Here is a 15,464-nt window from a genome sequence, read left to right on the forward strand (position 1 = left end):
CTATCTATGAAACAAAGGGCCAAGTATAACCTTTTTCTCCTCTTCAAAATGATCCATGGCCTCACCCCACATTACCTATTTGCTCATCTCATTCCCTCTCTCCTCGCTCGTTAAGCTCATGTTCGGCTCACCTCCTTACCACCACTCAAGAGCCTCCTACGCTCCCTGTAGTTTCTGCTCTCTGCTTGCTCCCCTGCTCTGGAATACTCTTCCTCGCTCTCTGTACTACTCCAACTCTGTCACCACTATATAAATCCAACCTCAAAGCTCTCCTTGCTGAAGAACTTGTTTCCTAGCACTCTACACTACTTCAACACCCCATTTTCCTCTCTCCCTACCCTTCATGAACAACATTATAGAATTTTTCCATCACCCCTGCATCCTTAATTCAGCACTTTCTCCACCATCCCATTCCTCTGTCATTCTGTCCTCATCCCTTGTTTATTTCCACCTTCCCCTGCAACATCTGTCACATTCTCTCACCTCATTGTAAAGGACCCATGCCCTCAGCTCTGTTATCAATGGTAACTTCTGTATGAGTTTTTTGCGCTAAAGCACAGCAAAATAAAGCACTAAGAGCAGCACCTGGAATCCAAAAAAGAGACCATATCTCGCAGACTAGGAGAGAGGTACACTGGCTACCTATACAAACAAGAATTTTACACAAAACGCTCACCATCACACATAAATGCATCTCCCAAAATGCCCCCACCTATCTTAATCATTGCCTCATGCGCAAAACTCAATGAGATCCCTAAAATCAAACTCTAGCACCCACCTACTCATTCCTCGATTCAAGAACTCCAGGGTGGGAGGTTCCAATTTTACTGTAGCTGTTCCCAGAATTTGGAACTCACTCCCACTGAACATAAGAAATGACCCTTCACACACCCACTTCAAGAAACTGGTTAGAATTTGTTAAATAGCCAGGTTTTTAACAGACTACTGCTGTAATATTACTATAAGTGCTCTGGCAACCATTTTATTGTAACTATGGCAAGCCCACACCTTCCTCACTCTATACCTGCGTTGTAATGTTGTCAATGTTATGCTCACCTGTCATTGCTTCCCATGTAACCTGAAAGCTTTACAGTAACTTTGTAACCCACGCCGTGATAACCTCGGGTTTGGGTGTATAATCAAATGAAATAAATAAAAATAAAGCTTTATTCCTGACACCATGATTATTAATAGTAGCCATATGCAGTAAACACAAAGGTACACACTAGAAACACACAAATGGTAAAAATGGAGTTGCTAAGGAGAAAAAAAGGATCCAAGTTAGGAGTCCTCCCGTTCCCTGCACACTATCTGCATACGCCCTAAGGGCAGTCAACAATTCAAATATTTAAATATATTCTAGTATTTCAGACAATATACACTTCAGCAAGTGATAAACATGAACAGTATTTGTAAAACAAGATTATTTAATCAAACAGGCATATTAGAGTTAAAGCAAATCAAGAAGTCCAATATAATTGGGCAACGCGTTTCGAGGTGGTCGCTCTTCATCAGAAGTGAGAAATGTAACAAGGCCCCCCTAGACGTAAAGAGCACTCTTCATGGAAAAAAGACTCCCTACAGGCTTCAATAGAACAGATAAACACCCTGTAATGTCGTTAAGGTGGATCCTTCACTGGCAATTAGAACAGAGATCCATACATTATATCACTGATGGCAAATGGTGAATCAATGGGTCCCAATGTGGGTTCCCAATCATACATTCATACCCAAATATTTAAAAATTAATATATATATATTTCGGAGGCTTGTGGAATCTGCTTAGATCACATGCTGTGCATAGGCCGACATCTAGTGGAAGTTGCGGAGTATTAGTTTGTTTTTCGAAACTCGAAAATGGGCGTCGACACAGGGCGTGCCAGTAATACTATCCCTAGTGTGATGTCCACTGTACCCATGAACCCTCACGCGTGTAGGACCCTCAGATTGTTTTTTTCCGCCATACTGGTCGGAAGCATTCACCGGAGTTCCCTGGCATTAGCCATACTTTGAAAAATATTGTGTTATTTCCCCCTTTTTTCTCCACCCCAACGTCGAGCCACCGAAATTCGACACTCAACGCCCAACCGGAGAAGAAGGCGACCGTCGAGAGCTTCACGACAGAGTGGGCCTAGGAAGGCCTCTGGCCTCGGCCCTACAAGTAGGGAGAGTGGGGGGTGGACATACTCTACACTCATATATTTTCTTATATATATTCCTACACTTACCAGCCTGCTGCCTCAAGGTGCGTATGGAGGGTACCCTTTTCCAATTTTGCCCAAAGTGCAACCGCAAGTATCCTTGGATTGACACACGCCACGTGCAATGTCTGCTTGCCAAGGGATCACCCCGAGGCAAATTGCAGAGCGTGTAGTAGGTTCAAACCTAAAACACTAAAAGACCATTCCACCAAGCGTTGGGCCCACCACGCCAGGCGTCAAGAGGCCATGGCCGCGGAGGGTGCCTTCAGCAATGCTGTGCTTTCGGACGGCGGGGGCAACGCGGCGTCGAAAGACAGCTAGGCGCAGGTCCCCAACCTCGGAAGGTCGTCCGGCAGGGCGGCTATGGGGAAGACCCCCCGACGACGTAAGCGCAACCCACAGCACTTCCAAGCACACGAAGTCCCACCAAGACTCGACGTGCACGTCGAGCTCTCGGAAAGAGGCACATAGGGAACGGTCCCAATCGGCGTCCTCTGGTCGTTCGCAATCTAGATCGCCGCATGACGCCAGGCAATCATCCACTATTGCCAAAAGTGCCTCTCTCCCCAAGGTAACCGAGGTTCGATCGTTGGAAGACGAAACCGACCTCTATCCCCAGACCGCACTCCAGGAGTCGACGTCGGTACAAGTAACGCCCATTCCCGAATCCCAACCTACACGGTCGAAGGATAGTACCACCACTGCCGAAGCTCGACGCCAGGCGTCGAAAAGCTCTGAAGGCCTAAAGAAGCAGGGCAAACACTCTTCCAGCCATGGGCAGTGGGGAAAATAGAGGAAGCAGTCTCAGCCTACTTCCACACCGCAGAAACATTCCACTCCACTCAGACAGACAGACTGGTCTCACACCTCTATTATAGATGTGTCAGGGAAACTCCCCCCAGGCAGAGTCATTCCCAGTTCAAGCGAGTGGTCCAGTGAGGACATAGTCATGTCAAGAATGTCATTATTGGCAGATTTCTATTCTAAAAATTCCCGAACATTTTCTCACTTACAACCCCGACAGGTCAGCACCCTCAGGCTCCAAGGATCCTATCCCCCTACCCCCCCCCAAGTAAAAAGTCCCGGTTCGAAACAACACGGTCTTCAGATCCCTTCCACATTCACCCTTATTCTCAGGAACAAGAAGATCCTTCCCTTTGTGAGGATACAGATTTGGGCATGTTGGAAGAACAGACTGGGTCAGGCTACTATGGGGACGATGAGGAACAAGAGGAGGAGGATGAGGACGACCCAGAAATATACAGGATAGATTCCCCGGTAGATAAAGAACCACCTGTAACCGACTCCCCTGTCGACAACCAGCCCCTCCTAAATGAGGTCCTATCTAGAGCAGCAAACCACTTCCACATTAACACCCAGGGTGCTCAAGAGGAAAGAGATTTTTCCGAAGAGTTGATGGGAGAAAGGAGACCCGTTGCGCAGGCCATCCCTATCCTTAAGTCCATCCAAAGAAGAATAGACCCTTCACTGATAAACCCCATTCTCACAAGGGCAGTCAACCCCAGGATTGAGAAGCTATTCGGGGCAGCCCAATCAGACCCACTGTATATAAGAGGGCATCGGAAACCGGACTCCCTAGTCGTTACAAACACCCGCAAGAGGGCAGGAACACCCTTATCAGAAGCTCCTCCTGACAAGGAGAGCAAGAAAATCTATGGGTTCGGCAGAAAGGTTGCCTCCACTTCCGCCTACCAAGCAAGAATCGCCAACTCCACCACCCTACTGGCGAGTTATAACTGCCACCAGTGGGAAGAAGTCGCAGCACTCATAGATTCCGCCCCAGAGCCCCTAAAGAGCCAATTGGCACGAGTCTCAGCGGAAGGAAGAGCCGTATCCGGTTGCATTTTAAAGGCAACCTTTGATGCCGCTGATAATGCCGGTAGATTGATAGCAGAGGGTACTGTTATCAAGAGACACGCTTGGTTACGGCAGTCTGGATTCAAGGTCGAAACACAAGCATCATTGTTAGACAAACCGGTGGAGCCAGATGTATTGTTCGGTAAGGCGGTCGAGGACGCGCTGAAAAATGCCAAGGACGAGTATGAAACACTCAAGTCCCTAGGTCAACTAACCACCAAACCCCCTAATCAAAGGGGTAATGGCAATTTTCGCCGCACACGCGAACAAAATTCCCAAAGAGGGTCAAACTATTCCCAGGGCCAGGGTACGCAGTGCAACAATAACCAACAGTCTACCCAAGGTTATAGTAGAGGGAATAATAGTGGACATGCTAAAGGTAGAGGCAGCCCCAGTAGAGGCGGCGGCACGCCTCCACGATAACAGTGACGCTCCGTTCAGGGTCCCTTCTCACGCATCCCCAGTAGGACGACGCATTTCCAACTTCACCCAAGCTTGTGAAGGGATCACATCAGACAGATGGGTGCTGTCCACAGTGTATGCAGGATACTGCATAGAACTTAGAGCGTCCCCAAAACCACCCTCCACGACAAAGAACACATTCTCTAGACCACCAAAGAATCCTCCTCGAGGAGATCGTCAATCTGCTAGCAAAGGACGCGATCGAACTCGTTCTGGGACATGAGGTAAACAAGGGTATTTATTCAACTTACTTCCTAGTACCAAGGAAAGGTTTAACAATGCGCCCAGCATTAGACTTACGGCCTGCAAAGAAATATGTCAAGCCCCAAAAGTTTTGCGTGACTACTCTCCAAGAGGTAATCCCCCCTCCTAAAAAAGGTGGACTACATGGCAACATTGGACATGAAAGATGCCTATTTTCATATTTCCATGTTCCCAGCACACAGAAAGTACTTGCGCTTCAAGGTGGACAGTCGGCACTACCAGTTCAAGGTACTGCCCTTCGGAATAGCCTCAGCTCCAAGGGTATTCACCAAGGTACTGGCGGTGGCGGCAGCACACCTACGCAGGGAGGCAATCCCGGTGTACCCTTACCTGGACGACTGGCTCATCACGGGGGGGAAACCCCAGCGATTTGCAGAACGAACATTCAAAGAACAATCAACCTCCTCTTCGAATTGGGTTTCTCAATAAACGAGAAAAAGTCAAGTCTGGTACCAAGCACCTCCAAACAGTTCCTAGGAGCTATCCTAGACACACAAGAGGGGTTGACCTTTCCATCAGAGGAGAGAATTCAGAATATACTACTGCAAATTCCTCGATATCAGGCCGGTCGTCGGATAACAGTACGCAAAGCAATGCGTTTGCTAGGCATGATGGCGTCATGTATTTACCTGGTCTCCCACGCGCGCCTGCGCATGCGTCCCATGCAGGAATGGTTGGCCAAACAGCGGTCTCAGGCAAGTGGTCAGTGGGACGATCTAGTGGTCGTTTCGCCAACACTGGTACAAAGCCTTCACTGGTGGACAAGAGAATCTGTCCAAGGGGAAACCCTTTTACGATCCCGAGATACAGGCGGTAGTCACAACCGATGCATGCCTGACAGGGTGGGGAGCTCACCTCCTCCACCACACAGCTCAGGGTCTCTGGTCTCACTCGGTGGCCAAGAATCGCATCAACCTGCTAGAGCTTCTGGCAGTATTCAGAGCGCTTCAAGCGTTCGAACCCTACCTGCTGAATCTGTCAGTGCAGATCCGGATGGACAGCACTACAGCCATGTTTTACATAAACAAGCAGGGAGGGACTCGTTCGCCAAATCTGTCCAAACTTGCCCAGAAAATGTGGACATGGGCACTCAAACGGAACATCTTCTTGTCATCGCAACATGTTCCAGGGGATCTCAATTCTCTAGCAGATGCACTAAGCAGAGATCCCCTCCCAGAGGAGCACGAATAGTGTCTACACAGAGAAATCGTAGATCTCTTTTCTCAGTGGGGTTCCCCCACCGTAGACCTATTCGCCACAAGCGAAAACAGACATGCCTAAGATTCGCATCCAGATTCCCACAGCCAGGATCCCAGGGGAACGCCCTGTGGATGAACTGGTCAGGAATGTTTGCATACGCTTTTCCACCAACTCCTCATCAGGAAGGTGGTGAACAAGATGAACAGGGAATCGATGACGCTCGTCCTAGTTGCTCCCATGTGGCCGAGACAACCGTGGTTCCCACACTTACGCAGACTAGCGACGTGTGACCCCATCAAACTCCCGGGCTGGTACAACCTACTGTCCCAGCATCAAGGTTAAACAGTACATCTTCTACCCAGCTCAATGAACCTAGCAGCATGGCTCCTGAGGTCATAGAGTTTGGACATCTAAATTTACCTCAAAGATGTATGGACATCCTAAAAGAATCTAGGAAGCCTAACACGAGGCACTGCTACTTTGACAAGTGGAAGAGATTCGTTATCTGGTGCCAGAATAGACAAATCAACCCAGTTGATTGCACTCCTTCAACTATTGTTACATACATGCTCCACCTGCTGGATGCAGGACTGGTTTTTAACTCACTGAAGGTGGATCTGGCAGCTCTGTCAGCATACACCACCTCCCATAACAAGGCGTTGTGGTGGAAAGGTCCAGTGGTTAAAGCCTTCATGGAAGGAGTAAGGAGACTTCACCCTCCTATTTCAAACCCACTGCCAGGGTGGGACCTTAATGTGGTGCTAGCTAAACTCATGGGCCCCCCATTCGAACCCATGCATAAAAGCAGTCTCAAACACCTGACTTATAAGACGGCCTTCTTAGTAGCTATTACATCCATAAGAAGGGTTAGTGAAATTCAGGCTCTGTCAGTGCAGGATCCTTTATTTACAGTTCACAAGGATAAACTGGTTTTGCGTACACACCCTAGGTTCTCACCTAAGTTTATTTCCAAATTCAACGTGAACCAGTTCATCGAGCTTCCGGCTTTCTTCCAAAACCCACAAAGCTCGGCTGAGGTGAAACTACACACCCTAGATGTGCGTAGGGCGGTCCTCTACTATGTAAACAAGACCAGACTGCTAAGGAAAACAGACCAGCTGTTTGTCTCCGTAGCTACAGGCAGAGAGGGGGATCGCGTCTCTATAGGTGCCATCTCTAAGTGGATTATTAACTGTATCCAACTGTGTTACTCCCTTTCTGAAAAAACGTTGCTTTTCACGCCAAGAGCCCACTCTACAAGAGGCATTGGGGCCACTCTGGCTTTCATTGCAAATGTACCCCTTGACACCATTTGCAAAGCAGCTACTTGGAGCTCTATTCACACTTTTGCTCAGCACTACTGCATTGACAAACTCCAAGACAGATACACAAGTGGGACAAGCAGTTCTAAGACATTTATTTGCTCTTGACCCTTCTCACATCCCACCTACTTCAGGTACTGCTCGCTAATCTATGCACAGCATGTGATCTAAGCAGATTCCACAAGCCTCAGAAGGGATACATTACTCACCGTAATCGTATTTCTGATGCTTGTATCTGCTTAGATTCACATGCAACCCACCCTTCCTCCCCTCTGAGAGAAGGCGCATGGATGCTTGTAGTCTTACCTTTCTTTCAATCTGCTTGGATTATCTGTACTCGCACTACTCCTCATGCTACCCCATGTCAGAAAAAATACAATCTGAGGATCCTACACGCGTGAGGGATCTTGGGTACAGTGGATGTCACACTAGGGATAGTATTACTGGCACGCCCTATGTCTACGCCCATTTTCGAGTTTCGAAAAACAAACTAATACTTCGCAACTTCCACTAGATGCCGGCCTATGCACAGCATGTGAATCTAAGCAGATACAAGCATCAGAAATACGATTACGGTGAGTAATGTATTATATATATATATATGCAGAGCGTGGCCGCGGCACTCACCAATTATGGTTTAAACATTCTTATGCCATTCAGGCAGTGTAAATATGATGTACACAGACGTTGAACTGAGGTTGTGCGTCCCGTAATAGTTATCTATTGTGAAAGATGAAGAATAGAAGGCAGTGTTAGTGTGGAATTCATAATGTTGGTTTTGTGATATATTACAAGAGGTACAGAGTCATAACCTATTCAGATTCAACGTGACTGATGTTGCACAAAATCAGATAGAAGAAGGGATCTAAAAAGAGGGTATCTCCTCCCATGATTCAAAATGCAGTGAAATCACTGAAAAAACAAACCCAAGTAGATATAAAGTGGACGCCCCAAGTAAATGATTCAGCCGTTTAACAGGTAAAGTGACCTCAGAAAATACCTTGGAACGTGAGCGGGCCGATGTGAAGCGGTTTAACCAGAATCCAGTGTGTCAGGACGGGGTAATGGCGAACACTCCTAGTAGGGTGCGAGTTTTGAGCTTGTCGGCTCGTGACTGGTGGAAAGAGTAAAGAATGGAAAACTCGGTATGGATTTAAAAACAAGCTACGGGTACATGGTAAGTGTGTAGCATAAGAAAGTCTGCTGGACAAAGTAGAGGACATTAGCCTAAAGCAAGAAAGTACCTTGCATTGAGTTGTGCTTGGAGAGAATAGGTAGATCCAGCGACGGTTGCCAGGGAAACCAGTGCTTCCGGAACCGGAGATGGTTCTCCTCAAGTTTCAGGGTGGCAGGAAGGCTGTTCCAGAGGGAGGCCCCTGCCGCGGAGAGAGATCTAACCCCAGCTCGTTGCTTCGAGAAGCGGCTGACCCTGAGGGAGTTGGAGACGGATGAGCGAAGGGCTCGGGAAGGAAGATATTTAGGAAGAGAGAGTTGAAGGTATTTAGGCCCCTGGCCCCAGAAGGCCTTGTGGACAATGCAGAGGGTTTTGAACTTCATCCTCGCAGCCACTGGGAGCCAGTGTAGAGATTTCAGTCCTGGAGAGATACGGTCCCTGGGCTTGAGGCCAAGGACAAGTCTCGCAGTCCTGTTCTGGATGAGTTGCAGAGGGCGGAGAGTGGAGGCAGGCAGATTAAGAAAGAGGCTGTTACAGTAGTAACAGAACCAGGGCTCTGGAGACCGTGAGCTTCTGGGGCAAGGAGAGGAAGGGAAGAATGCCTCTGAGGAAGTGCAGCTGGTAGTGTGACTTTTTAGAGACGTCAGATATGAGGAGGGAAGGAGAGTGTGGAGTCGAAGATGACCCTGAGGTTTTTTGCCTTGCAGGTAGGAGCAGGAAGAGGGCCAAGAGAGGTTGGCCGTAGAGCTGCAGGGAAGGAGGGAGTGGGTGTGCCGATGAGTAGAATCTCAGTCTTACTGGCATTTAAGGCAGAGGTCATTGGCGGCACACCATTCCTGGATAGCAGACAGTCCGAGATGAGGGAAGGAGAGGAGGAGGCCGAGTGTAGCCTGAAAATGAGCTGGGTATCGTCCGCATAGCACTGAAAGTTGGGGCAGAGAGCGGCGATGCGGTGGGCAAGGAGTGCCAGATACTGGTTGAACAACCAGGGAGAGAGATTAAATCCCTGGGGGACACCACAGGTAGAGAAAAAGATGTCAGTTAATTTGTGACAGAATATTAATATTCATGTAAGCACAGTGGATCCCTGCACAGTAAGAAAATAGAACACTGTTTTGGCAAATTATATACATTTTCCCATAAATCTCCCTAGTCTCTGCAGTGTAAAGTTAAAGAAAACTGAATCTGATAGTTTTAGCTTGAACAACCTAAAATTGCAACCCATGTAGACATGTCTTGATAATGCAAAGTGCAGGAGAATGTTTAAAGATGGCAAGCTATGAAATAAAGTTATGGATGTATTAGCGAGTTGTGCATGTCCTTCCTTCTATCTTGCTTTAGCCAGAATCTTTGAGTAATTGCAGAACATGTTGATTCGCTTAGATGCACAGAGCCTGAATTGAAAGTCTTGAATTCCTTGAAGCACTTTAAAAATGTTTTTTGTTTACATTGCCTGCTTTCCTTTTTGATTCATCAATATATAAAGAAGAATTTAAGTACAACAATCTAGTGTTTGCTTTTGTGTACATATTTGCTTTGTCATTAAAGTGCATTTGTTTTATTCAGGTATTTACTAGTGATGAAGTGACTGAAGAATGCGTGAGGCTCACCATTCTATATCAGTTTGCAAAAAACGTGCGGTCTTTGCTCCATACCTATCACTACCAGCAGATTTTCCTGCATGAGTTTCCAACGGCCTATAGCAAATATATAGGTGAGCTGTTGCAACCAAAATTCTATGGATACAATAGCTTGGAAGATATATTGGCAGCAATTCCTCAGGTATGTTACATGAACTTCAAGATGTAGTCTGGGGAGAAATTGAGAAATGGCATTGTCAAAAAAGAATGCATGCTTTTTTACTTTGAATGTAGACCAATCTTTACTTAACCGTCCACCTTAAGTGTTCAATGATATCCCATTTTGTGTACCATAGCTATTGCATCAACGGTGTCCCCTTACTTAAATGAAATATTCATACTTGAGTCATTTCCATGTGTAATGTTTGAAGTTTTGCTCATCTACATTTATTCCCTTTTTCCTGTACACAGTTTTTGAAGGAATGGACCAACCATGTTGAGGCAGATGTCCATGTCAATTGCCCATCACATATTTTGTATTGGTTTGCATTATAAATGTTTTAGCATTGAAATAATTTTGTTTCTGCTTTTAAAGCTGCCTCCTAATTGCTGACTGATGTGGTGTCATTTTAGTTTTTTTATTGACTTTGATATGTGAAATTATTTGTTTTCCCCCTCTACTTGCTAGTGCAAGTGGTGGGGAACAACAAGGACGCTAATTGATATGATGTGGCATTTATTACGCACCTGTACACAAGTGTTTCTAGGCACAAATCTGTGCTATCCAATTGCTTTGGATAGCACACACTAGTCCCTATGGCTCAGCGCAGGGGGCCCCCAGTGTTTCGTTTTGTGCAGTACTACTTGGTCTCCATGTTCACTAGTTCTGTTGGACCCTGTCCCCCTATTCTTTGTACCTTGGCTGGATTTTGAGAAGTGCGAGGGACTTGTAGCAATGTTAACCAAATTGTTTACATATTTTAGGTGCGCTATTATGTACCCTTGTGTTTTCCAGATAGGTTGCCTTTACCCAGTATAGTGCATAATGTTCGGCGTCCTGCGTCGATGCGCCATCCCCGAGGACCTCCTCCGACGGCCGACGTCACCCGATGTCATAGGTAGGACGCACGACGCCCGTAGCCTCAGTTCTGTTTTTTCTGCGAACGTGTTCGCTTTGTGAATCTCGGTAAGTCTCGACTCTTTGGAGTTTGTTGTATTCTTCTCGGTTCTTTGAACCCGTTCGGTTTTTGTGAAAACCTGTTCGTGACGATGCCTACCTCGTCTTCAACCCCGCATCCGGGCTTCAAGAAGTGCGGGGACTGTGGGTCCAAGATGTCGGTAACGGACTTGCACGACGCCTGCCTCTGGTACCTCGGGGAGGCCCACGACACAGACGACTGTCGACTGCCAGTCGCTCAGGGCCAAGGCCTTGCGGGAGCGCAAGAAGAAGTTGTCAGTAGGTAGGGTGTCTAAGCCTAGGAAGTCTAGGTCTGCGGGGCATTCGACGGATGATTTGAGAGGCGACTCTCTGCGTCATCATCGGAGATCCAGTGGGTCTCCTTCCAGGAGTCGGTCTCGCCACTCCTCTGCCTCTTCAAGGCATTCCCGGAAGCGCCGGCATCGGTCACCTTCCCGTCCTCTTCCGAGGACTCCACCCTTCGGCGGGTTGCTTATCCCACCATGCAAGCGACACAGGAGGAATGGGCTTCCTTCGGGAAGAAGATGTTGGCGATTTCGTGAATCGCAGGGCACCGGTCCGTCCGCGCCTCTGAGTGGGGTCGGTCATGATCGGTCGAGAGACACCGCTCACAAGCCTTCGGGCTCGGGTGGTCGGCACGGTTCGCGGGAGAGGTCCCGCTCGGACAAGGGTAACCGTTCTCGCCATGCCCGTTCCAGGTCCCGGTCCTCGACGCGCTCAAGACAGTGTGATCCTGTGCCTTCTTCGAGGAAGACGTCGACGCCTGTGGTGCTGAGGTCGTCAAAAGACACGCTCAGAGCCCTGGCTTCAAGGCCTGTGTCGACGGCGCGTGTACTGGCGGCTGACGTTGACGCCGATTCACTCGACGTCGACGCTGATTCTCTCGGCGCGACTCGTTCGGCACCCTCAACGCCTTTTGAGGCGGTGGTGTCGGAGGGGCCCCGTGGCACGGGGGTAGCCCCTAGAAAGGCTCTGGCTAAGGTCAGGCATATCTTTGGTCCCCAGGTGTCTTCCTCTCACCGCCTGGAGTACAGTTCAGAGGGTGATGAGGGCTCAGATGAGGGCTTGGTTCCGGTTACGGTGCCTGATGAGCTTCTCTCGGGCCATAGCCAATTTGATGACCTGAGGCAGTCACTGCATGATGCAAGTGGACTGGGCACCTCTCTGGAGGTGGAGTTTTGTAGGCCAGAGCCTGGCACTCATGCCGAATCTTCATATCGGCGCCTTATGTCTCGGGTCACCGAGTACTTGGGATGGTCGGCTCCCCCAGAGGAGTTTGTTCGGGATGATCTCACGCAGATCCTTGATCTTGGTGATCCCCCCACTGACCCGGTACTGCCGTTTCATATGGCCCTGCAGAGAAGGGTGGCGGTGGCTTGGACTGCTCCGGAGAGTCTCCCAGCAGTGGGCAAGTCTTTGTCGCAAAAATACCATCCAGCCAGTAGTGACCCCTGCTACTTGTCCAGGCACCCCACTCCGGAGAGTTTGGTGGTGCAGGCGGCTACGGCCCCGGCAAAGCAGGCGTCGTATCCTACCATCCCTCCGGATAGGGACGACAAACATTTTGATGGCTGGGCAAAGAAAGTGTTTTCTTCAGGGGTTATGGCGCTTCAGGCGGACAACTCTGTATGTGCCTTGTCTCGTTTCACACACACTCTGTGGAATTGTGTTGCATTAGCGGCTGAACATATGCCCGAAGGGGACGAACGGGATGGTTTCCTTGCTATGGTTCAGGATGGCAAGGATGTATTGTGTGAGGCCGTTCAGTCGGGTTTGGACATGGCAGATTGTGTCAGCCGGTCCAATGCAGCGAGCACCGTAATACACAGGTTTGCGTGGTTGCGGAAGTCGGGGTTTGCTCCTGATGTGCATTCCCGGCTCCTCAACCTGCCCTTTGACGGTGAACATCTTTTTGGCAGCAAGGCTGACGAGAGCCTTGAGAGGTTGCAGACCTCCAAAGCTGCAGCGAAGTCTTTGGGCGCTGCAGTTTGACAAACTCTGCCTTTTCGTCCTAGGGGACAACAATGAAGGGGTGGTTCCTTTCGCTATTACTCGTCCTTCAGTAAAGCGAGAGGAGCTGTCAGTCAAAGAGGCCACAGTAAGAGTGCCAGAGGTGGAAAACATGGTACTTGAGGTGCCAAGGCAGTTGCCTCTTTGCCCTCAGGCAATGCCGCAGCCGCTACCACTCAGTCATGAGAGGCCAGGTCCCATGGTTCGCTGGTTGGGGGCAGGGGTGAAGGCTGGCGCAGCATCTTGTAGAGTGGCGTGCCATTACTTCAGATGTGTGGGTTCTGGAGATCATAACCCTCGGCTACTGCCTTCCCTTCCGGCAGAGGCCTCGCGACAATCCACCTGGGAACCTCTTTTTGAAGGGTCCGGATCCGCTCCTTGCGCAGGAAATTCAAGCTCTGCTGGAGAAAGGCGCCATAGAACTGGTGCCTGTAGCGGAGAGGAACAAGGGATGGTATTCGCCTTATTTTTTGATTTCGAAGAAAGACGGGGGATTGAGACCCATCATGGACTTGCGCGGTTTGAACAAACTCCTCAGGAAGGACAAGTTCAAGATGGTTACTCTCAAGTCCTCCACGCCCTTCAACTTCAGGACTGGTTGGTGTCTCTCGACCTCAAGGACGCTTACTTCCATGTGCCATTCCATCCCAAGCACAAGAAGTACATGAGGTTCGCGGTTGGTGACTCGCACTTTCAGTTTCGGGTCCTGCCGTTCGGATTGACCTCCGCCCCGAGGGTTTTCACCAAGCTCATGGTGGTGTTGGCAGCGCATCTCAGGAACGGGGGATTCATGTCTACCCCTACTTGGACGATTGGTTGATCAGGGGGAGCTCTCCCGAGCAAGCCCTGGATCATCTGTCAGTCATCTGCCACTCCCTTCACAGGCTGGGCTTCTACCTCAATTTAAAGAAGTCCCATTTGACGCCAACACAGCGGCTCCAGTACATCGGAGCAGTGCTCGACACATCTCTGGGGCTGTTTTTTTCTCCCCAGGTGAGGGCTCTTCACATTCAGCAGAAGTTTCAACTTGCCCAGACGCTCCCGGCGTTCGTGTTCTTGAGACTGCTCAGCCTCATGGCATCCTGCATTCTTCTGGTGCCAGAGGCCAGGTTGCGGATGAGATCTTTGCAATGGGCACTCAAGCTCCAGTGGTCTCAGTCCTCCGGCAGGATGTCGGACCCTGTTCAGGTGCCGCCCTCGTCTGCCCAGTACCTTCTGTGGTGCGCCGTCAAAGGCAATCTGATGAAGGGGGGCCCCATTTTGGCTGCCCTGGCCGGAGGTGACGTTTGTGACGGGCGCATCCCTCACGGAATGGGGAGCTCATGCCAACGAGTTGACAGTCAGTGGTCATTGGACTCTGTCGGAGTCCAGACTCATATCAATCTGAGGGCCGTCAGGCTAGCCCTGAAGGCTTTTCTGCCGACTGTGCAAGGAAAGAGTGTCCTGATTATAACGGACAACACGGTGGCCATGCACTACCTCAACAAAAAGTGGGGGCAGGGTCACTTCCTCTTTGCAGGGAGGCGATGCAGCTCGAGTTCTGAGCCATCCAGCAGGAAGTTTCGATCTTGGCTGTTCATCTGGCCGGAGACAACGAGACAGCGGACGCTCTGAGCAGGCAGAGCATGATCTCTCACAGTGGGAGCTGGCTCAGGAGATTCTCCTGGAGATCTTCGCCCTTTGGGGGACCCCTCAAGTGGATCTCTTCGCCTCCAGTGTCAACCGGAAGTTCGAAAGGTTCTGCTGGCAGGAATTTCCTCCAAAAGGAGCCTTAGGAGACGCGTTCATGGTGGAGTGGTCATTCCCACTGCTGTACACGTTTCCTCCAATCCCCGTCATCCCGCAAGTACTGCTGAGGTTCGGTTCCCGGATGATCCTCATTGCTCCGGCGTGGGCCCAGAGGACGTGATACCCGGACCTTCTCGACTTGTCCATCTGCGCTCACGTCGTCTTCCCTACCGAGACGATCTGCTCTCACGGGAGGGGGGGGGTCAAGTTCTCCATCCAGAGGTCGGATCCCTCAACCTTCACGCTTGGCTTCTGAAAGGTTGAGGTATAAGGATTGGGACCTCCCTGACCAGGCAGAGGTGAGGGGCTGCCAAGATTACGGCCTGAGAAGAGCAACCTATCCCACCATCCACACAATAGCTGCAACAATATTACTACTGTTATGTT

The 15,464-nt window shown here is 49.5% G+C and overlaps 1 protein-coding gene across 4 annotated transcripts in view; it reads left to right on the forward strand.

Moving 5' to 3' along the window:
• The window catches only part of MARF1 (meiosis regulator and mRNA stability factor 1), a 1,350,049-nt gene that overhangs the window by 1,191,343 nt on the left and 143,242 nt on the right, over window positions 1-15,464 (forward strand). For all 4 annotated transcript variants that reach the window (XM_069647123.1, XM_069647122.1, XM_069647120.1 and 1 more), the window contains exon 23: window positions 10,068-10,283. In XM_069647123.1, coding sequence (XP_069503224.1) covers window positions 10,068-10,283 — 216 coding nt within the window. The remainder of the gene's footprint in view (window positions 1-10,067; window positions 10,284-15,464) is intronic.

The sequence above is a fragment of the Ambystoma mexicanum genome, chromosome 2q (assembly GCF_040938575.1).
Source record: "Ambystoma mexicanum isolate Mex_15411 chromosome 2q, UKY_AmexF1_1, whole genome shotgun sequence".
In the NCBI taxonomy this organism is placed as follows: Eukaryota; Metazoa; Chordata; class Amphibia; order Caudata; family Ambystomatidae; genus Ambystoma; species Ambystoma mexicanum.